The sequence below is a fragment of the Hippocampus bargibanti genome, linkage group LG02 (assembly GCF_051943395.1).
Source record: "Hippocampus bargibanti isolate YZ-2025 linkage group LG02, ASM5194339v1, whole genome shotgun sequence".
Lineage (NCBI taxonomy): Eukaryota > Metazoa > Chordata > Actinopteri > Syngnathiformes > Syngnathidae > Hippocampus > Hippocampus bargibanti.
Window position 1 is genome coordinate 6,553,295 of NC_142735.1, and position 23,309 is coordinate 6,576,603.

Consider the following 23,309-nt stretch of genomic DNA (forward strand, 5'->3'; position numbering starts at 1 on the left):
AATTAAACTTGGGCAAGATATTGAGTGGTCCAGGGTTTCTGACATGTGTACGGATACTAAAAATGTGTTTCAATGTTACTTTGCACCACCCACGATCATAGGTCAGAAACAAGTCTTCAATGCATTTCAATACACAAAATATATCCTTATAAATTATATAAATGGATGGGCATTCTTTTTTTTTCTTTTAATAATCCCATCTGGGTTCACTTTAATGTCAAGTTATCTTAATATTTGGCAACATAAAGTATCTGCAGTCATAGAATTTAACAAATTAATCCTCGTGATTTGCATCATTTTGAGGACAGAGGAAAAGTTATGTTGGGGATGTCAAACAAGCAGGTCACGGCGGTAAAGAAATAATTTTATAAATGCATGTGAAATATGGAATGCAGAAGGCTGGTGAATATGAGAGCATGTGTCAAAAAGACCATTTAATATGACCTCCATGGTATTCATTGGCACGTAATCATAGGCACGATCAAAAGCGCTCACGTTTTTATATCACTTCGGCAAAGTGATGCTTCCGTGATTCGCAGAAGCCTTTCATTTAACATTTAGACGAGTACCTGAAGATATAAGTTGTCGACCCTGCCTTCCCATGCTGTGTTTCAGGTCAGAAGTGGGGAACTTTGTCAATTATTTGTTAAATATTTACTGTGAAGATTTTAGGCGTTTTAATGGTTGGATCTTTTTAATTGCAGTTCCTCAGCAGGAGTTGTCGGTCTCTAACTTGTTCAGTGTCCCAAGGTGGGGCTGGGATGCCATGTGAGTATACATATGCCCATGGATGACAAAAATGAGTTGCTGTGGGAGGACAGAAGGGGCAAAAGGCCAATACAGCAGCAGAGGGAACAGAAGAGTTAAAGGGTGCTTAGTTGTTGATGAAGCTGTCATCGCCTTCTTCAGGTGATCAAGACACATTAAAAGAAGCTACAAAGAGAAAGACAAAGATGCAGATGTTAGAGAAACAGATGTATCTGGCATTCTTGAAAGTTGTTAAAATGCATTAAAATGTGAAATGTGGCAGGAAATGAAATTAAGTCAATATATTTCAATATTTTGCTATTTTTAAATGATGGGGAAAAATATCATCTGAAAGCATGGCAAACACCATCTCGTTATAAGTGGATGAGGCCATGTGGTGGATAGATGGTCTTAAAAGAACAGTTATAATAAATCGGTACACAGTATAAAAAAGACCTAGAAAGATGGGGTGCCGCAAAATTGGTGGCATTTGAGGAAGGTCCTTTTGGAATGGGGACCTATTCAGTGCAGAGCCAGGGTGAACTGCAAAGGAAATACACGCAAATGAGTAAACTGAGGAACATGGAAGGCCCAGGTCTCTGCTCTTGAGACAAATCAACTGTGAATGATTACATACATAAATCATCAAAAAATTATGTCCTAACTTGGTGAGAACTGCCTTTATTTCCTCCGTAGACAAACAACTTGGGCGAATTACAAACATAACAATTGATTTTTAAAAAATGTGGCATTTAAAAAACTTGCACAATGAAACAAAAACAACAATCGCAATGACAACATACAGTACATACAAATTTCATCACATTTGTGTATAAAAATAAAAAGTGCAAATGTGACAGCGAATACAATAGAAAAGGTATAAACCACACGACCGTCAATGAGGTATGGGGAGAAGTGGCAAAGAAATAATTACAAGCGAAACACTCGTGTACTGAATGTGTCTGAGATTACAACTAGTCTCTTATGGCACGTTTTGGCACTGGAATCAGGATGACGCTAGGTACGCAACAAAATCGAATAGTACGTTTGGAAACTTTAAAAGCTCACCTGCTAGTTGTTTTGAAGCACAGAGTGGCATTTAAACAATAACTTACTTTTTCCAAGGAAAGCCTTTGGCACTTTTGTTCGATGTGAGTGAACTAACATGATGCACACGCCATGACAAACTTAAAGCATAGGGGAACTATCTAATCATACCTCTATTCTTCAAAGTCGAATTAATGAGTAAAAAAGTGTAATTCCGACAAAACCTGAAATTTGAGGGAAAAGTAGTAATTTTATAGGAAAACTGACATTTAATCAGGACAGGCAGGGCAGTTTATCAGAATAAATTGATCATCTGCTATGAGCTAAAGTAGTAATAATATTACAGTACTAGTACAATATTAAGTGATGTAAGTGATGAGACAAAAAGTCGAAGTTCTTTAAAAAATCTAATCTCATATTGAAATTGGCAGGGGAATATTCTGTAAAAAAAGCACAGCACACAAACTATGCTACTTTGTATGCCTGAACAGTTTCTTGCCTGAAAATTTTCTTCTGGTAATATTATAACTTTTCTCATAAATACTAATCTTATTCCAACCAAACCACAACTATTTTCTCATTTTATTGCAACTTGTGTTCTTGTAAAATTCCCACATTACTGTCTTTGAATCACAACTTATGTGTTTCTCATTATATGCATTATTTTCTTGTCTTTTTGGTGAACTAGTTTTTTTTTGCATCATTCTGACTATTTGCAAGGCCTATGACTATTAATTTTACATTGTTTCCATTTTCAGTTTGGCCCTAGTCATTATATATTGTACATAATTAAAACAATAAACTGTTGCTTAATTTGAATTGCAATGGGACTTTTAAAATACGACCACACTCACGTGTACCGGTAATTACCCCCCAGCCCCCCCCCCCCCCCCCCCCCCCCCCCCCCACAAACTACCCATAAAAACATATACAGTAGTCAGTAATTTCCAACGTTATGTTGAAATATAAAGCTTTCACGAGTGTGTTTCGCTTGAGCTTTTGGACATTTCTGCCCATCACAACAAGGTCATGTTGTGTGTTAATATGGAAAGTAAAAAGGGCATTACACTCGCCATGCAAGAAAGACACTACATAGAAAAATAAAGAAGCGTGGAATGTATCTTGAATACAAAGAATAAACATAATTCTTTGAATGGTGTGTTTAAAAAGGAGTCCAACTGAGCAACGCCCAGGTTTGAGGGCATTTTGCGGGGTTGTAGGGACATTGGGGAGGGGGTTCACTGTAAGGGACGATCATTCACAGCTGGGTGGCCACAAGGGAGCACTTTTCTACAGGAATCCTTCTCTGGAAATAAGAGAGAAGGGTCGTTACTATTTTGTTCCATACAAAACATATGTGATAGCATAATTAATGGAGAGCTGACAATCATCTGAGAATGGAAGCGCAAGTCCGAATTTTGAACCTGTTTTGTGTGCTTCTTGAGAGTAGCCTAAAGCACAGGTCCCCAAACATTTTTCCCCACCGAGTAGTTTAAAAAAAGCATTATATTAACAAATCGTCACAAAGGCAAATAAAAACAAAATAATTAAAAAGCCGTTACTGTACACTGAATGTCCATCCATCGATTTTCCAATCTGCTTATCCTGCTGGAACATATCCCAGCTGTCTTTGGGCTGCAGGCTCTGTACACCCTGAACTGGTTGCCAGCCAATCATGGGGCACACATTCATGAACAATTAATCCACACTTGCAATCAACCCTAAGGGTTATTTGAAGTGCCCAATCAACCTGCCATGCATGTTTTTGGAATGTTGGGGGGAAAATCAGAGTACAGTGATACCTCGGTTTACGAATTTTTCGCCTTACGAACATTAAATTCGCGAGAATATAATCTCAGCATACTAACTAGTTTCCGGCAAATGAACCTGACCACACGGAGCGCCACGGTGGCTGGCGGTGACTGTTCCCTCATGACCCTTTCGAAGGGCTCTGTGTGAAAGGCAGGGGCTTCGCCACAAAAAGGACTTTTGTGTATGGCACGTGAGTGAGAAAGACCGTCAATTTACATAAACAGCTTTTGTTGCGAATTATAGGTTGCTGGGTCAGGTTTGTCCAGAACAGGGTGGTTTTCAAGCAGAATGCATCAATTGTAGGAGCAGTTAACTGGAACATATGATGGATGCAACATAGGTGATGCTTGCACTTACACTTTCACATCAATATGACAAGCAGCACTCAGTAACTGATGTGAAGGAAGTGATGAACCAGACCAAAAATTGTTTGTACAGAAATAGATCTAATGTAATGCATTTTGAACTAATCAATAAGGAAATTGAGGTTAGCACATCTGCCTCACAGTTCTTAGGTTCTTTGTTTGATTTTCATACCGAATTCAGATCCCCTTCACCTTTCAAAACATATGTTAGCTTAATTAAATAATTAAATCGTTAATTGTGTGAATGTGATTGTTAGCCATTTCGTCCTGGGTTGTACCTGCTCTCGCTAAAATCAACTGGGATGGGCTCCAGTTTACCCATGACTGTAATGAGGATGAAGCGTGATCAAAAGTAGATTTTGTCGCCATCATAAATCCTTTGGCAACTGTTGTAGATTACAGAACTATTTTGGCAAAAAACTACAGTTAATATTTTAGCAATAATAGATATTCTGTGTTGCATGACATGATGTCGTTGTGCTTCATTTTGTGGTGCCTTTGTGAGTATATTTACTTGAATCTGAATTCAACAATTGTAGGATTCATTTGTCAAGTTCAAACAATCGGTCATTTTTTGACAATTATTTAGCATGAACTCAGGAATATCTAACTTGAGGTTTCACTGTACAAATAAAAATTAGTGGTCGTGCAAACTTTAAAATTCAGTTATTAACTCATTCACTGCCATTCACAAATTTATTCGGGAATTGAAAATATGGTGTAGAACGCCATTACCGAATTTGTTTGGGTTTTGTTTTTTCATGCTTGGGTGCCGATAAAGCACTAGCCAGACTTCTGGAAATGTTTTTTTTCCTTCCACAAGGGGGCAGCAGTTCACGTTTTTTTCATGTTAGTGCTTTGTTCCAGCTTCAGCTGTTGTTAAAGAGCTAAAAATGCGTGTATTGCATTGTATTTTGGACAGCTGCCATTATTTCAAGCTCATATAACTTCAGACCCATATAATTTAGGAATTAACGCTTTTTTTCTGATGAAAGAAGAGAGGCTAAGGTTTCTAACGCTGTATTAAATGTTTATGTAGTCCTAAAAGTCAATATTCTGTGGGTCCTGGAATTCAAGTGACAATGACAAAAACCCTGGCACTGCAGTGCACACATTTTTACACATCTGGCAGTGAGTGAGATAACAACATTGGTAAGGACGGTTAAAATTGCTTCTGATACTTGGGAAGAGAAGTTGTGTGTGAAGTTAAAAGCAGTAAAAAGTGGTCTTAAGAATGCAAGTTGGTTTCTTTCTTTGTTAACACATACACACCGGAACACAAAGCAATCCACATTAGCGTCACTGATTAATGTTCCCACCTCTAAGAAAACATAACAAAAATGTATTTTAATGAACATCACAGGGGAATGTATTTAAATAAACACTAAGTTGACAATCAGTACCTGCCTGCAAAAATGAAATGGGAGTAGTTAACCATTTGTCTGTTGGGGTATGAAGAACATTTATTGTGACAAGGTGTTCAGAGCAAGTCAGCTTTCTGTTCATTTGAGAATAAATGTGCTGGTACTGTGAAAGCTCCAGAAGACTTTTGGCACTGTGAAAAATTTACAGCTTCTTGTTCATGAGCAGAGACCAAACAAATAAACAAACAAACAAACATTGCACTGAGGACATGGTAACATAAGAGGGGCTCACTAAAATTAAACCCCACTAAATTGGACAATTGTGAACAACATTAAGACTCAATATGGACAAATGTATTGACACATTGATTTATCAGTTGTATTGGTGAGGCTCCTTCGTTGGTCCAGAATCTAAACACATTGCATTCATTATCCCACTGGTTTATTTTTTTTGGCCAAAGACCTAAGCTGTCTGTTTGCAGTGTATAAAGCAACATCAAGCCCCTTACCTCAACTCGATCCAACGCCTTTAAGTTGAATAACAATAATACATTAATAATTAATTAATACATACAGTGATATGAGGATGGAGACACTTACTTCTTCTTTTCTTTGTCCCGCTTGAGTGTGGTGGAGCCCCCGGCCTGCTGCGCTTGATTCTGCAACAGCTCAGTGGCAGTCTTTTTCTGTTTGAACGTGTTGAGCTCGTCGTCCAGGGACTTCTTCTTGTCTTCCAGCTTCTTCTTCTCATCCTGGTGCAGTTTCTTCAAGCGGTCAAATTTCTCGTGCAGCTTTGTGGGGCGGAGATAAAATGACATATGGAATAAAAGGACAATAAAATATCAAAATAAGCCTTGTGGCAGTGGAATAATCAGACCAACCTCTTTCTCTGCTTCCTTCAGCTCTGCTTCCTTTTCTTTGACCCTTTGAACAAACATTTGCCGCATTTCTTCTTCCTTCTTTTGTAGTTCGCCCATGAACTCGTTCCTCTTTGCTTCATAAGTCTCCTGTAGACTAGCAGAAAGAAAAAGAGATGAGAGTTGATGATGAAGGTTTTGACTGGAGATGGTGAGGTCTTGTGCCTGGTACCTGAAGGGCTTGCTGTCAGGGTCAGTGTCCTTGAAGCCCATCTCCTCCAACTTACAGCGGCGGTACAGCTCGTAGTGGTGCGTATGTGTCTGCTCCCGCAGGTCCTCCATGTTCACTCGGATCAACATTTCTCGCAGTTTGACAAAGTCGCAGTGATTCTCGTTTTCCACTGTGGGAGATGTGCCAAATAAACAGAGCGTTAAAATTTGTACAAAGACCATATTCAATTCTGTTTCTAGTGGCCAACTATGTCAGTACATACTGTATGCACGCAAAACACATGACTCAGCCTCTGGTTGGAAACATTGACCCATACAAGTGCAATATTGATCACATTGTGCTGTAGTGAAACACATAACTTGCAGCTTTTAAAACAATTTTCACAGCTCTTTAGGCAATTAGTGAACAAAATTGACAATTGTTCACCCTGGAGCCTAGTGGAAAAGAATGTCAAACTACATTAACCCGGTGGAAACAATTTTCTGTAAATTAAGAGGTGGAACATGTGTTTAATTTACCCAAAAAATGTGAAATCTATTGTTTCCACATGGTATCTTTATTGACCTTAAATAATAATAATAATAATACATTTCATTTATAAGCACCTTTCAAAACTCGGTCGATAGAAAGCTAGCTAGCTAGATAGCTAATAGATAGCTAATAGCTATCTAGCTAGATAGGTGTGATTATGACTTTGTACAATCCCAAAAAATGTTGGTATGATATCATATACAATACATACCTACTATATGCTAAATAGGTGAGTTTTAGCTTTTTGGAGATCGATATGTCAATGGTTTAAAAATAGTGAAGACCACTGAATTCATGTTTGAAACATAAACTTAGTTTGAAATTTCACGTATTTGAAAGGGCTCATAAACGAGTTCGGCTACCCAGTGCTTGCTATGGATTACTCAACAAGTCAATTGAAAGGCCATTAGCATCATGTGGTATAACAGCTCAACATGCTGAACGAGGCTGGGGAGGCCGTAGGAGGAAAAGGTCGGACGGCCATGGACAAATGGCAGGGAGCACGCTGACATTTCCGGTGAGGCAGGAAGAGGAGACTTACCCTGCACAGTGCCCCAGGGATACTGGCGGGCCTTGACCATTTTGTTCCCAATCTTCACCTCCTCCGTGCTGCCCACAACGGCAAAGGGTAAATGGCTCTGTGGAATTAAATGAGATATAACGTTGGTCCACTGGTGGCTTCCTTGTCACAAGAGTAAATAAGCCAAACAAAGTTGACTATATGAAGAACTAATTTCAGTGTGACTAGATATGACATATGCTTTGAGGAGATGTCCACGTGTACACTGGTGATTCTAAATAATTACCCACCCCCCTCCCCGCCCTCCACATACACACACACACAATCATCCAGCTACACCACATGGAAAATCAACAAGTAAACAGCAGAATGTGGAAAAGACAAAATAATGCTCAATCAAGAGTCCTTTTGACACAGCACAGGAAAGTAGGCATTCTACATTCAACACAGCAATTTTTCTTTTGAGCCTTGTGGGACATTATCAGAGCTGCAGTATATTTCCATATTCAGCCATTTTGTGAGAAGATTACATGTAAAAGGCCATGGATCTAGAAGCGGCGTTAATCGTGAACATACTGTATACTTAAAGGACAACCGATGTCTCCGGACAAGTTGTGTTCATAATTTGTAAAATGGCTCCAAATGACTTCTACTGAGCGTATTTTACAAAGATTCCACTGCATATAGCTGTATTTTACATTTTAAGACTCACGCTGAATATTCCGGAAGTCTTGTTTTTGAGTTGGTGACGAGTCCTCACCCTACGTCACTGAAGGAAAGCCCCTCAGCGAGAAAGGACATACCTTGCATCACCTCAACGCATTTTGCAATACTTTGTTTGGTCTGAAAACTTCATGTTGATCCGTGTTGATGGCAAAATTAGAAGGAAGACATGGAACGCGATGGTGAATCCTTGTGTGTGGCACTGAGCATCTATTTGATATTCACTGACAAAAATTGTAAGGAATTAATCAGCCCTTTTCACAGAGCTTTCCACGGAGCTTTGTCGCCCTCTTCTGCCTCTTTTCGGTGCTAAATTTCCTCACCCAGATGACACACATTTGGTGCTACATTTCCCCCCTCAAAATGACACAGAATAAATTCTTTAATCGATTGCAAACATGGATGCTTTCCTCTTCAGAACTATTTGAATCATATTCATAACTGGATGAGTAACAAGAAAGCATATTCTCTGAATCTGAAGCCATTGTTTTGATTCTCGAGCAAGGCAAGACGTCTTGCCGTGACACCACGAACACGGGGGCGGGACCTTCTGAAACTGGCCACTTCCGGTTTCAAATTGAAGTACTTTTTAGATACTTTAAGTCATTTTTTAAGTCATTTTTATTGTATTTGTTTTCATTTTCTTTAGGAACTAAAAATAAAACAACTCTGTTCTTTACCCGAGTTAAGCCGCTGATCGTGTAGTGGTACACCCTCCTTAGTTATGAGTGGGCAGTGTTCGATCGGCTCCCACTCGGTGACAATGTGGCTGCAGGTGTCAACGGTTATCTAATTTTATATGTGCCCAATGACTCACCGGCGATGGATACATAATTTCAACCACTGCTGATTTACATCGATATAAAAAGGCCTTTGTCAAATTTTGAAATAAAATTTAAGATTATTGTCAATTCACTGACCTGATAGTGTTTCCACTTGCACACTTGTGCTGTTCTTTTAAAGGACAACCGACGGACAACTTCTGTCCATAATTTGTAAAATGGCTTCAAATGACTTATACAGAGCGTATTTTACAAAGATTGCACCGCATATAACTATATTTTACATTTTAAGACTCGTGCTGAATATTCCGGAAGTCTTGTTTTTGAGTTGGTGACGAGTCCATATGTGACGTCAGTGAAGGAACGCCCCTGACCGAAAAAAAAGGACACATTGTAGCAGTCCTTCCATCACGTCAATGCTTGTTTGGTCTGAAAACCTTGTGTTGCACCAGAAAGAGCCAGAAGAGGGCGTCCAAGCTCCATGTAAGGAATTTATCAGCCTGTGGAACTATTTGAATCATATTCATAACTGGATGTGTAACAAGAAAGCATAGTCTCCGAATCTGAAGCCATTGTTTTGATTCTCCAGGAATGCAAGACGTTTTGGAGTGATGTCATGAACTCGGGGCGGGACTTTCTGAAAATGCCCAATTCGCAGCTCAATGTTTTGCAGATTTTGGACACTTTAAGTCATTTTTATTGGTGTTTTGCATTTGAATAAAAATATGGGTATTTTAGATGCTATAAAACGTTTTTCTGATGTCAGTTAGGAAACAAAAAAGTGACGTCGGTTGTCCTTTAAGTATTATTGACTCAATGTGAGAAAGACAAGACCATTTTAACATACTGTGAGCTCGGAGTCTGACAGTCTGTTGTGACGACGACACATGGGACGGCTCACTGACAGCTTGAGTGGTCCTGGACATCCAATCTCCCCATTCTAAACTTTGTCTGTGCCGCTTACATTTGTTGCGTCACACGAGTGTATGATTTTGAAGTGCGCCTTTCAACACTTTCATGTCTTTCAATTTCTTGATCTCCTTGATGTGCGTATCACCCTGACGCATAGCACACGCTTGTAAATTGTATAAAAGGAGCTGTCGCGGGACAGAGAGATTGGGCGAACCACGGGGCAGACTCATCTCGGACTCACGCCCGGCTCACGCCGGGCGTCGGACGGACATCACGGCACGACTTGCTCGACTCCACGCCACGATCAAGCTCTGCGCGTCACCTGCCTGGGAGATCTGACAACGAACCTACTTACAAATAAAGAGAAACATCAAACTCTTTACATTCATGGTGGAGTTGATCTCGGCGACTGACTCGTCGTCGGTAGGGAACTGGTAGATCTGCACGCCGTTGCTGACCAGCTCACTGGTGATTTTAATCTTGAACTTGGCCAGCTCACTCTTGGAGATGGCGTCCGACTTGGCAACGATTGGGATGATGTTGACCTTGGGGTTGAAAGAAGAAGACAGAAGCTACTATAACATCAGTAGATGGGGCACCATTGAGAGCTGAATCCAAATCGAGCTTATTTTTTTTTCTCGCTAAAGTAAAAACATGACTGCAAATTTCCCCATTGTGGGACGATTAAACGTTTTCTGATTCTGATGACTTGCTAATATTACATGGCAATGAGTCAAAAATATATAGCGTCATGAAATTGGAAGCAAGGGCAACCATTATGGACACATGTTGAGTCAACAGTCAGACAGTAGGCGATACAAAAACGTGACTTTCCCATCAACGTGCCTCCTTTCTGGAATTTTCGCGATAGAACAATGAACATTCAAAGTAATGTCCCTTGATCCATGCTATAAGTGTGCGTTCAGAGGTTACATCTTGAGCTCCCAAAGAAGAGTATGTCGTACAAAAGCAGCAGCATGAACACAATCGACTGTATTTTTCAGGTGAATCACACTGATACTTCACTTGGGATAATATACATACAGGCAGAAGGATTCCTGAAAGGTTGGAGAATCGTGATGTGCTACATCCTTCCAGCAATATTCAACATGGATTATAAGATTTGACAAACAGTTATAGTTGAACCATAAAAAAGGATTCACATTTAATCAAACATTAATCCTCTACTATATTGTGATTCACATTACAGTAAACGTGGTCCACTGCAGATTCATATTTTTGTGCTTGCCGCTAAACAAGTTTTTTTAATTTTCTATTTTAAGGATGTAATGCTAAATCAAATGTTTCAATTATTTACATTTCATTATGAACTCATATTTTCAATACAGTAATTCATCTTAACTAGCTATATCATTCAAACTTCACTTTTATCATCTGTCATCTGCAGTCAAAGTTTGATAGGGAATAGACAGAACAAAAGTTATCATATTTAAACGTTTCATGCTTAGAAGGCCCACAATGGAAGCACAGAAAATCTGGGGTCAATCGGAGGTGAACAGACACAGCCTGTTAAACTGTCATTTTCCTGTAGGAGACTTGGTAAACTCCTTCACAGCAAGAGGTCATGACCCAAGTTACATTTCTCTCGGTTCATAGAAAGGACAACCAATTAAAATGTCTATGTTCCGTTGTTTTATATTTGTTGGTGTTTGGGACGTCCAGGGACGTGGTATTCAAATCAAGAAGACTATGTTTTACTGATGTAACACTTAAATTTGCATATACTCTCAATAAATAGCTTGGCAGAGAGCTGCAGAAGTTGGGCGTCAGTCATGAATGACTGCATCCCCTGCCGGCTGTAAAAGACAATCTTTGTGTGTTTTGAGCCTTTGTTCACAGTGTCCGACCGAACATCTCTGACAAAGTTACAGTACTGCTACTTTTTATTGACTCTGCTGCTGTGACACATTTACGCTTCTTGCATAAGAGCCACTCAAGCGAAAAGGATGTAAGGTGAAATAATCGGTGACATCAACTAAGCACATCCTACTACTCATTCATTAGGGTGAATGAGATGAACATGGCATTTACCTTGCTGTCAAGCTTCTTCATGGTCACCAGGTCAAGAGATTTGAGTGAGTGGCCCGTGGGAGCAATAAAGTAGAGGCAGGCATGGATGCGGGTGTCGTGGTAGCTGTGGAGTGTGCGCTTTATCTTCAGCTCCTCTTGGAGGTAAGCTTCAAACTGGGCATCGATGAATTCCACAATGGATTTGTAACTGGCGGGGAAACACAGAGATGTTTATAGTGTAGATGCAAAGTCAACCCTTGCATAGTTGCAGTTCAGCATTTGTCAATTTGCAGATTTCTTTGGGAACCTATGAGTCTTTCAATGACAATTCATCTAGTTGTTTTTTTCATCTGCATTCGAGATGCCCCATTTTGTTGGTCAAATCTAAATACATCACGTGCACAGCCAAAAGTAAAGTACTGTATTTTCTGGTGTATAAGGTGAACCCAAAAGCTTTGATTTTCTCCAAAAGATGACCCTGCGCCTTATATGCAGGTGTGCCTTATATGTGAAGTAATATTGAGCCACAACAGGTCTCACAACTACTGTCAGCAGCCACTGACTCCATTTCCCTCCGTAGAAGTTGTGCATAAATCCAGCCTCTACTGTAGCGCCTTATAATGTGGTGTGCCTTATATTTGGAAAACTTTTATATATGTATACATTATATTTGGAAAACTATTTTCATTCATTGAAGGTGCGCCTTATAGTCCGGTGCACCTTATTTACGGAAAAAGTTTGAAAATACACTATTCATTGGAGATGTGCCTCAATCTCCAGTGTGCCTTACACACCGGAAAATACGGTATGTTTCTGTTTCTTTCAGATGGAGCTACTACTGTACTTGCGTGCGCAATCTACTTAGTGGATACAAATTTGCCTGCACTCAGTAACATTTGGATTGGATTGGATTGGATTGGATTTGCCTTTATTAGTCTCGCAGTGGAGAAATTTACATTTCACAGCAGCAAAGTTATGAAAGAAATGAAAGTAGAAAAGCAAAACATAGGAGCTGCTGGAAAGGCAGCCACTCTCGCGGCGCCGTCTTGAAGTCAAAAGAACAAAAAAAACTAAATAACAAATAACATGACAACACAAAGACACAGAGAGACATTCATTCTTAAGCACTTTCTGTGCCCTCTTTGTTACATAAAGCACTTCCAGATGATTTTGTAAATATTAAAAGGCGTGTTGATAAACACTAGTCATGTAATAATGTGAATATTTTCTTGCCAATACGTATGTCATGTAAACGTGTGCTAGCATGTTATTAATGGGATAGTATGCTAGATAATATTATTGATGAACCTCATAGTAATGGGGGTTTGCCGCTTTTGAATACTTTAATGAATACAGTGACTTATCAAACATGGATTTATGATTTTATATATGCAAATTCTTAGGGTTGGTGCTTTATGATCATTTGTATTGTCGGTGCGCTGCCATCATCTAGTGGCTTCTAAATGCTGTGACAAACCCCCTTTAGGTTGAGAGAACAATATGTTGCAAATGTTCGCTATTCTCAGCACAGCATGATTCCGCATGCCACACACAACGTAGTCCTGTTTTATTGTATCTGCGAGGAACAAACCTGTTTTCTTTGTTGATCTGGTCTCCAAAGCCCACCGTGTTGACGACAGTGAGCTTGAGGCGGACATTGCTCTCCTGCAGTTCATAGGTGTTGGATTTGAGCGTCACGCCAGGCTGGATGTGCTGGGTGGGCTCTCCTTCAAATTTGGTGTTGAACAGCGTGTCCATCAGGGTGGACTTGCCCAGACCTGTCTCACCTGGACAAGAGACAGTATATTTCTCTTTTAACAGGAACACAATCATAAAGTCAGAACAGACATTTAGTTCCAATTAGACAGTTTGTTTACATAACAGGGAGAAAAATTCCATCTTCAACAGGCAATATAAAAGGTGTTTATGAGATCCCCCTCGAGGGACGTTTGCAAGGCCGTTTGCTTGTTTGTTAGCAGGTCTCCACAGAAACGTAGACAAATTTCCACAAATTCAAGTCTTGGGATGTGCATGCATTGGATAATTATAAATCTTAGACATTCTTTTTTTTCTATTTGGTCCATTGCTAAGCTATGGGAGAAGTTAACACACTTGTAAAAATATTGCAAATGTCTTTTGTATTTCCAATTGGACGACACAGTATCTATTTATTTTAATCAAGGTTTCCATTTTAGGGAGTATTAAAAATGAATATATATATGTTAAAGTAATGTTGAAGATGCAACCAAATTATACATCCAAATGCAAAGCGAAAGACATAAATACTGTAGTGAGCAGCTTGTTTGCTGATGATCTCTGATGTTCATTTTTCTCAGAGGCAGTCAGATGACTCAGTTAGCAAGCTCTGTCTATTTTTAATTCTTCACAGCCTGACCTACCATCCACTGCATGTTGGCCCACTTTTGTAAGATAACTCATTAAAACGTTTTTATATTTGGATATTAATAGACATTGTTCAGGGACACTATAGGGAATTAAGTACAGTAAAGTCTCGTTATATCGATATCGGATATATCGATAGTCCCGGTTATATCGATACTATTTCTATGCACGCACGGAGAAAATTACATGCGAACAGGGTCGGATATATCGATAGTCCCGGTTATATCGATATTTTTTCGGACTCCCTTGAATATCGATATAACGAGACTTTACTGTAATTCCAAATAAAATCTGAATTTGTAAGTAATATCCAGAAGAAAAAAAAATATATATATATATATATAATAAAAAAAAATCCTCGTCTCACCCACCATGGGTGGTGTCTGTCCCCATTTCAGCTCGGGTCCTCTACCAGAGGCCAGGAAGCTTGAGGGTTCTGCGCAGTATCCGTGCTGTTCCCAGCACTGCGCTTTTCTGGACCGAGATATCCGATGTTGTTCCCGGGATCTGTTGCAACCACTCGTCGAGTTTGGGGGTCACTGCCCCAAGTGCTCCGACCACCACAGGCACGACTGTCACCTTTACCTTCCAGGCTCTCTCCAGCTCCTCTCTGAGCCCTTGGTATTTCTCGATTTTCTCATGTTCCTTCTTTCTGATGTTCCCATCACTCGGGACCGCTACATCCACGACAACGGCTTTCCTTTCCCCTTTATCTATGACCACGATATCTGGTTGGTTGGCCATTACCATCTTGTCAGTCTGTATCTGGAAGTCCCACAGGATTTTTGCTCGGTCATTCTCCACCACCTTGGGAGGTGTTTCCCATTTTGACCTTGGGGTTTCCAGTCCATACTCCGCACAGATGTTTCGGTAGACTATGCCAGCCACCTGGTTATGGCGCTCCATGTAGGCTTTCCCTGCCAGCATCTTACACCCTGCAGTTACGTGTTGGATTGTCTCAGGTGCCTCTTTGCACAACCTACACCTTGGGTCTTGTCTGGTGTGGTATATCCTTGCCTCTATGGCTCTGGTGTTCAGGGCCTGTTCTTGGGCAGCCAGGATGAGTGCCTCTGTGCTGTCCTTTAGGCCAGCCCTCTCTAGCCACTGATAGGACTGCTTGAGATCAGCCACTTCTGCTATGTCTGTGTAAGCTCTCAGTCGTACAGGAGTGGTCCATCGATGAGAAGGTTTCTTCAGCCGTCATCTGTACAAAAGTGAAGGTTTCGGACGTTTCGCCTCCTATCCAAGAGGCTTCGTCAGCGAACTAAAGTCTGACTGGTCGTATCGGCCCCATTTATATATCCCTAATGTCCAGACCTGGTGGCGCCGGACACAGCTATGATAGGTCCCTACTCTCAGGTTGGGGGGGGCGCGGGATTCCCCCTGTGGCCCCACTGATTGTTCCTACATTCCTGACTAACGATTGGCCTATTACCCCCACTCCCCCCGGTATCACCTCATCAGCATAACGACCCTCATCAGCATTGCGAAAGTTGCCTAACCTGTTTTGCCTGAGCAGGCTATTGTATGAACGATCCAAATTGAACCTCACCCCACCAGACCGGTTTAATGAAGGATTTTGTTGTTTTATAAGAATCGCCTCTTTTACCCCCCTTTCAAACCATCTATGTTCTTTCGCTAAGATTTTAACCTCATTGTCGTCAAATGAGTGGTTAGTAGCTTTTAGGTGCAAATGTACTGCCGATTGAGGCCCACTAGTATTATCCCTGCGATGTTGATAAAGTCTTTTTTTGAGAATTTGTTGAGTCTCCCCAATGTACTGCTCTTTACAATTTTCATTCTTACAATGTATGGAATAAACTACATTACTTTGTTTTTCATTTGGTAGCCTATCTTTTGGATGCACTAATTTTTGCCTTAACGTGTTTATCGGTTTGAAATAAGTAGGAATTTTATGTTGCCAAAGGACTCTTTGTAATTTTTCAGAAACTCCTGCAATGTACGGTACTGCTACTCCTCTCCTTTTCGTCCGAAACCTTCGTCCGAAACCTTCACTTTTGTACAGATGACGGCTGAATAAACCTTCTCATCACTTCTGCTATGGTTCGGTGGTACATCCCGTGTAGGGCTGTACCGTGTAGGGGATAGCGGCTGGATAGCTCAGTTGATAATCATCCAGTGTGGGTCCTTGGGCAAGACCCTTCACGCTAATGCCTACCTCATACAATGATGAGAGACAATAAATGGAATGACATGCCGGCTCAGACGTCGCCCGGCCAAACAAGGTCTGCGTCAGGTGCTGGGGAACCAGAGCACCCTGATGAAAAATGGGCTACTGGAACAAAGCGGAGATGGACGAGAATATATATATATATATATATATATATATATATATATATATATATATATATATATATATATATATATATATATATATATATATATATACATACATACATACATACATACATACATACATACATACATACATACATACATACATACATACATACATATATATATATATATATATATATATATATATATATATATATATATATACATACATACATACATACATACATACATACATACATACATACATACATACATACATACATACATACATACATACATACATACATACATACATACATACATACATACATACATACATACATACATACATACATATATATATATATATATATATATATATATGTTTCTGGAGGGGATAAATATTTTGGCTTCCTCTTCTGCAAATATTGTATACATTTTTGAACTTGCATTATATCTTATCTACAGTATTTAGTATGGTTTAATCTGTTGGGTTTTACGATGCATGCTTGACAGTCCGTTTTCCAAACAGAAAATAATCCATTTCAAGTTCAATTACAACACAAATTGTTCTATAAATTTGAATATACGTGTGAATATAACTTTATTTTGTCTCTTGCGGGTGACTACCGACGAGCAAATGGTGTAACGCAACTTCTTGTCCAAACTGTTTGGATCAGCTCCAATATCCGAGACCCATATGAAAAAAAAACATTGACAATTAATTGAACACTTCGATGAATTCATCAGACTTACATTATGTTTTATTTTTATTTTTATTTAGTATAATGTTGCGGCCACAAAAAGCATTGCAATTCCTTCAAAAATATATCAAAATAATTAATTACTCCATAAGGGGCAGCGCAGTGGTTGACTGGTTAACACATCCACCTTACAGTGCAGAGGTGCGGGGTTCTATTCCACCCCCAAATTGTCCTTAACAATGAGTGTGAGCATGAATGATTGTTTGTTTATAAGTGAGCTGTGATTGGTTGGCAAACAGTTCAGGGTGTATCCCGCCTCCTGACCGATGGATGACCAGTGGGATAGCCCCACGATCCTCATGAGAATAAGTGAATTTGAAACTGAATGAACGAATGGTGTACTTAATTTATAGTGACCAAAAGCCAAAGCAAAGGTGCCAGTAGAGAGAAAAGTAAATTAATAGAATGTCTTTGTGCTGTAGTTATGAAGAGAGAATTAAACAAACACATGTTGAGAGGAAGCACTCACTAATGAGTCCTTATATGTAGAATCAAGATAAAACAGCCACTGTTGTTTGACTCTCGCTACAGACAGTCATCCATTGTTGTCGAAAAGCAGCAAGACATTGAACAGAGTTTACTTTATGAAGTTCGAATTATCGCTCAAAATACAGGGTGACGCAAAAAGATGCGTACCCATGAAAATTTCAATTGTGCCATTGATTAAAAAGCTATTTATTTCAAATTACAACCACACATAATTCAGTTCATGGAAGACCATTCACCAGAGTTTCAGCTATTTCTGTCAAAAAGTTGTCAATCACTTTTACACACTCCTCTTTCAGGAGGGTGACCCAAAAAGATGTGTCCTACTGAGTCCCTCACCGGAGCAATGTTTTCTCCCGAAAGAGGAGTGTGTAAAAGTGATTAACAACTTTGTCAGACGAGTACTGGGTTGCCTGCAACGAAATGGTGCACATTTGGAACACATCTTGGGAAAGCCGTAAATTGACTAAAAATTGACAGAAATAGCTGAAACTCTGGTGAATAAACTCCATAAACCATAAACCCATAAACTGAATAATGTGTGGTTGTAATTTGAAATACATAGCTTTTTAATCAAAGCCACAATTGAAATTTTCATGGGTATGCATCTTTTTGGGTCACCCTGTATTTGTGCAGAACTGCAACTACACTTATGTCCATATAAAAATAATTCCATAGTCAACATAGTAAATGATTTACATTACATTATGAATTCATATTTTCTAGATAATTTTAATCTTGTAACAACATTCTGATGCATAGCATCCTTCTTGACGTATCCAACATTGTTGGAAGCCATCATTTCTGCACAACGTGAATCGACGAGAATCAGAACACCACTGACACCCACTGGTGCTTCGTCCAGCGTAAATGCTCCCTGGCCCATGTGAGATGATGATGCCTGTTCACAGTATTGTAGTCAGGTAACCTTGCAGGTGCTCTCGGACACAGCCCATGCTCATTTAAACTTTTGAATGGTCTGGCATGACACTTGGGTGTCTCTTATTTGATGTCATAATGTGAACGGCATGATGAGGATGACTGTTTTAACACCAGGACATTTATTGGTTGAGTTGAGGGTAAAATGCCTGTGATGAATTTTGCTGTTAAACTCCTCGTTAGAGGGCGGCAACTTGTGTACAAAGTACTAAAACATTTAAGAGTTGAACATGTACATTCAAAAAATTATATTAACAAAATTAAGCTCACATTAAGTTTCCATGTGAAGCTTTGTGTAAAATTTCACCGAAACCTAAATATCTCTTACTTTTGGTGAGTAGTGTCAGTGTACTCTATTTCAATTACTTGATGGCACGTCGGTGTCTTTCTTATTTCTGACCGGAAGAGTAATATTTCGCATGTGGCTGTGGATCTGTTTGTGTGTGTGCATGCTCCATCCCTCCATCAGCCAATGGCTGGCTTCTGCAGTTGATCAACCGCAAAATGGAACGGAGGCCTTAGCTGAACAGGGAGCACAGAAGTATGAAGTCCCAATGACAGATATCACCTTTATGTTCTATATTAATATTATGAATGCTCATAACTAGATACCAATACAATAACATAACATAGCCTAGCCGGAGTCTATATTGTTCAAATAGCAGCCATTATGATTATTTGTCGATCTGTTGTCACATACGACATACTCACCAACGCAGAGGATGTTGAAGCAAAATCCATGATTGACAGATTTGTTGACCAGCTGGTCAGGCATGCTGTCAAATCCAACATGGCCAGCAAGAGGTACAGCACGGGCACCTTCCCCCTAAAAACAACAAATGACAGAAAAAAATGTTAGGCAAACAACATTCTACAAAATATTAATATTCTTTCTATCACACTTGATTAATGATTGTTCGTGTTGGTTCCATATTTCCACTGCAGACTTCCTGTTTCCTAGACTCTCGAGGTTTCCACAACAGGAAACCACAGAGTATATGCGTATATTGTAATGTTAGACAATTCACAAGGTTCACATTTCAAGATAATTTGTGCTCACAGACCACTATTTTTGAGACGAGAAAAATCTTATGTGATACAAGAGTAACATCAGGCTTTTCACATTTTAATCTGCCTGTTTCATAGTGTTCAATGATGTCAGGTGCACTGTAGAAGGGTTTCAGGTACAATGTTTCTCAGATTTTGGTTTCTTGATCTTGCTATGTTGGGACTCACAAAAAACTGAGTATGCATTGTGTTAAGATGGCCCCTTTTCTGCAACCAAATAGTGGCGAAATATGTTTTTAATATGCTAAATTACAAGTGAGCTCATAATTAAGAAATAAAGAAAGCAGCTGAGTAAGGTGGAGGTTACACTCATTTAAAATAAGAGTGTGGGCAATAAAACACTGTAAAATGTGTCCTGTTTACATTACTTTTATTGTTTGATCCACAGTTTTCATTTCCTGCTATTGACGCATATGAAGTTGCACGTCACTTGTGTAATGTGTAATTTATGTGTAATATAGGCAATCAACATGGAAATATTGCAATTGTGGACATGAAAAGAAGAATTAGGCACTTGGACCTGCACCTGAAGGACAACGGACACCATTTTTTTGTTTCCTAACTGACATCAGAAAAACGTTCTATAGCATCTCAAATACCCAACACACGCAGGCTGATATTTTTAGTCAAATGAAAAACATCAATAAAAATGACTTAAAGTTTCCCAAAAGTACTTCAAAATGACCTCAGAAAGTTTCAGTTTCAGAAGGTCCCGCCCCCTTTTCGTGACGTCACACAAAGACGTCTTACATTGCTCGAGAATCAAAACAATGGCTTCAGATTCGGAGAAGACACTTTCTTGTTACTCATCCAGTTACGAATATGATTCAAATAGTTCTGAAGAGGAAAGCATAAATGTTTGAAATTGATTAAAGAAGTCCTTCCGTGTCATTTTGAGGCGTCTGGACTGCAATGTAGCGTCTCAGAAAATGAACAAGATGGTGCCCAAGCTCAGTTGGAAATGGGCTAATTTGTCTGCTGGGAATTTGTGTCAGCTAGTATCAAATAGTAGTCTTGGTGCAACACACAACGATTCACCATCGCATTATTTATGTGTTTTCCTTCTAATTTCGCCATCAACACAGATCAACACAACGTTTTCAGACCACACAAAGTACCCAAAATGCATTGTGCGTCGCTTTCTCAGTCAGTGACGATATCTACCGTGACGTCACGGTAGGTATCGTCACCAACTCAAAAACAGGACTTCCTGAATATTCAGTGCAAGTCTTAAAACGTAAAATATAGCTATATGCGGTGGAATCTTTGTAAAATACGCTCAGTAGAAGTCATTTGAAGTGATTTTACAAATTATGGACACAACTTGTCCGGGGGCGTGGGATGTCTTTTAAATATACCCTTTTATTGTCCAAATGTGGCAAATGCTGTGACCAATGGGTGTGATTATGTGACACCAATGGTGAACAAGCTCCCAGCATTTTATTACAAGATATTGCATGTAGAGTATCTCTGAAACAAGTGTAAACATTCCAGTTGAAGCATGTGTGGGTGTGAGTGTGGGTGTGCATGTGGACTGTAGCGGTGGTTAAAACTGCCTGCTCGGCTATGCGGTCGCATCTTTGACAACAAAACATTCCTCGTGGAGGAGACATTTGGTGAAAAATGTCATTATTTAAAGGGCTAAAATTGGATTTAAATAGGGACTGTAAATACACCTAACATCTGTAAGCAAATCTGAAAATATACCAGTTATTGTGCCAGTGTGCCTTAACATCTTAGTGTGCCATGAGAGATCATCATGCCGTGATATGTTTTTCACTGTAAAACATGTGGCTGGGTTCACATGAGGTTGGGAAACGCTGACTTATAGTCTACTGGTTGGAACCAGGGGCAGACTATCCATTCAGCAAAAAAAGGCAATTGTGGAGATACCCAAGATGTGAAGTGCCAAAAAAACAATTCATCTGGATCAGCATTTTATCAAGTGATACATGTGACCCACTTGGCATTGAATGCAGCCTGGATGGTGCTTCTTTCCATCTATAGCCCCAAAAAGACAACATACACTTCTGGATGGAAGTGCAACATTCCAAAAACCCTTCCTGCCTTTCAAGACACTCACAGCCAAGTCCCACACTCCAGACGGCCACAGAATGGGATGTCAAACCAGTGTAACGTGCTATTCTGGGCACATTGTGCGTTGTTGTTTTTTTACTTTTTATTTATTTATTTATTTAGTCAGCCAGCCTCTGTAAAATACTGTCTGTAACAATTGACACAAAACTTTTTGTGTAAATTTCTGGATTAATACTAAGTACAGTTTTGCATTTTCCCCGTTAAACAGCCATGACAACGCCCGATTGAAGGGGGAATTGACTTGCATGTGATAACATAACGGAAATGGGCATCGCTTAAACCAGGGCGTTGAAAATGAACGGCCTCTTTAGAACCGCTCCATTCTTCTTTTTTATTAGCATTTACTCAGACTTTAATTGGTTAAAATTTACATTTTACACTGCACTTGTGCATTTTGACCAACGATAATGTCAAACCAGCAGGCGCACACAATATATAATTTTGGGAAAAATAATTTTTTGGGGGATTGATAGCGAAGCTTTATTAATCTTCGCGTTGGCGATTCTATATTAGCATATAATATGAACACGACATTTTGCCCCTAAAATGACGATTAGCACATTGGTGGGAGGGGGCAAACGAGCACACAATTCAAAATGATAATATTTCCAATGATGCATGATTTTTTTGAAGGATCTGATAGAAATTGTTCTATGAATGCAGGTTCATTAAAACGGAATACTCACCGCTTGCCTCGCTATATCGGTGGACGCCATTGGTGATAGCCGTTAGCCGAGCAAGATCTCCAGTTGAGCAGGGGCAGCTGAAGATCCGAGGTACCACGGAAAACTCCCCCTCTCCTTCGGCATACACCATTGCTGAAACACATTTAACACGTGTTATTTTACTTTCTACATACGATGTGGTCCTAAATTAGGTGTCAGTAATTAAATAGTTGTCAAATAATGTCAAACATTATGTTAAGAGGGATCAACAGAAGGTTTTAAATTCATTGTGAGCGATTATGTGGAGCGAAAGCTTTTCATTTCTCCCCTACGAGCAGCTTTAATGGATTCGCCCATGCCGACTGCTCGTGAACCTGAGAGAATGAACATCACGAGTACTGTATATTGATCAATCCAAAAATGTTTTTTTTTTTCGAAATAGCTTCCTTTATTTTAAAAAAGTGAGTGTGGAAATGTATGTGTTTGGTAATATCATCTATATTATTTTCACTTATTAAGACATAATTAAATTTTGTAATTACGACTATCAATTTGTTCATGTGTGGGTCAGAAGATGGACGGAGGGACGAATTTGTTCATGCATATTAATTGTTACGTCTGTGTAAGCTCTCAGTCGTACAGGGGGGCCGATACGACCAGGCAGAC

General features: G+C 39.5%; 1 protein-coding gene across 3 annotated transcripts; it reads right to left on the bottom strand.

Moving 5' to 3' along the window:
• Window positions 1-407: 407 nt before the first annotated feature.
• Window positions 408-22,803, bottom strand: septin6 (septin 6). Of its 3 annotated transcripts, XM_089022234.1 has the most exons (11): window positions 22,665-22,803; window positions 19,525-19,639; window positions 13,515-13,710; window positions 11,945-12,131; window positions 10,276-10,437; window positions 7,497-7,593; window positions 6,425-6,593; window positions 6,217-6,349; window positions 5,936-6,126; window positions 1,204-1,290; window positions 408-933 (listed from the first exon to the last, which is right to left on the bottom strand). In XM_089022234.1, the coding sequence occupies exons 1-10, from the start codon at window positions 22,692-22,694 to the stop codon at window positions 1,266-1,268; spliced, it is 1,305 nt and encodes a 434-aa protein (XP_088878360.1). In that variant the 5' UTR covers window positions 22,695-22,803; the 3' UTR covers window positions 408-933; window positions 1,204-1,265. The 3 variants fall into 3 exon arrangements, with proteins under 3 accessions (XP_088878360.1, XP_088878379.1, XP_088878369.1); XM_089022253.1 differs by lacking the exon at window positions 1,204-1,290; XM_089022243.1 differs by lacking the exons at window positions 408-933; window positions 1,204-1,290 and adding an exon at window positions 2,702-3,100.
• Window positions 22,804-23,309: the final 506 nt, after the last annotated feature.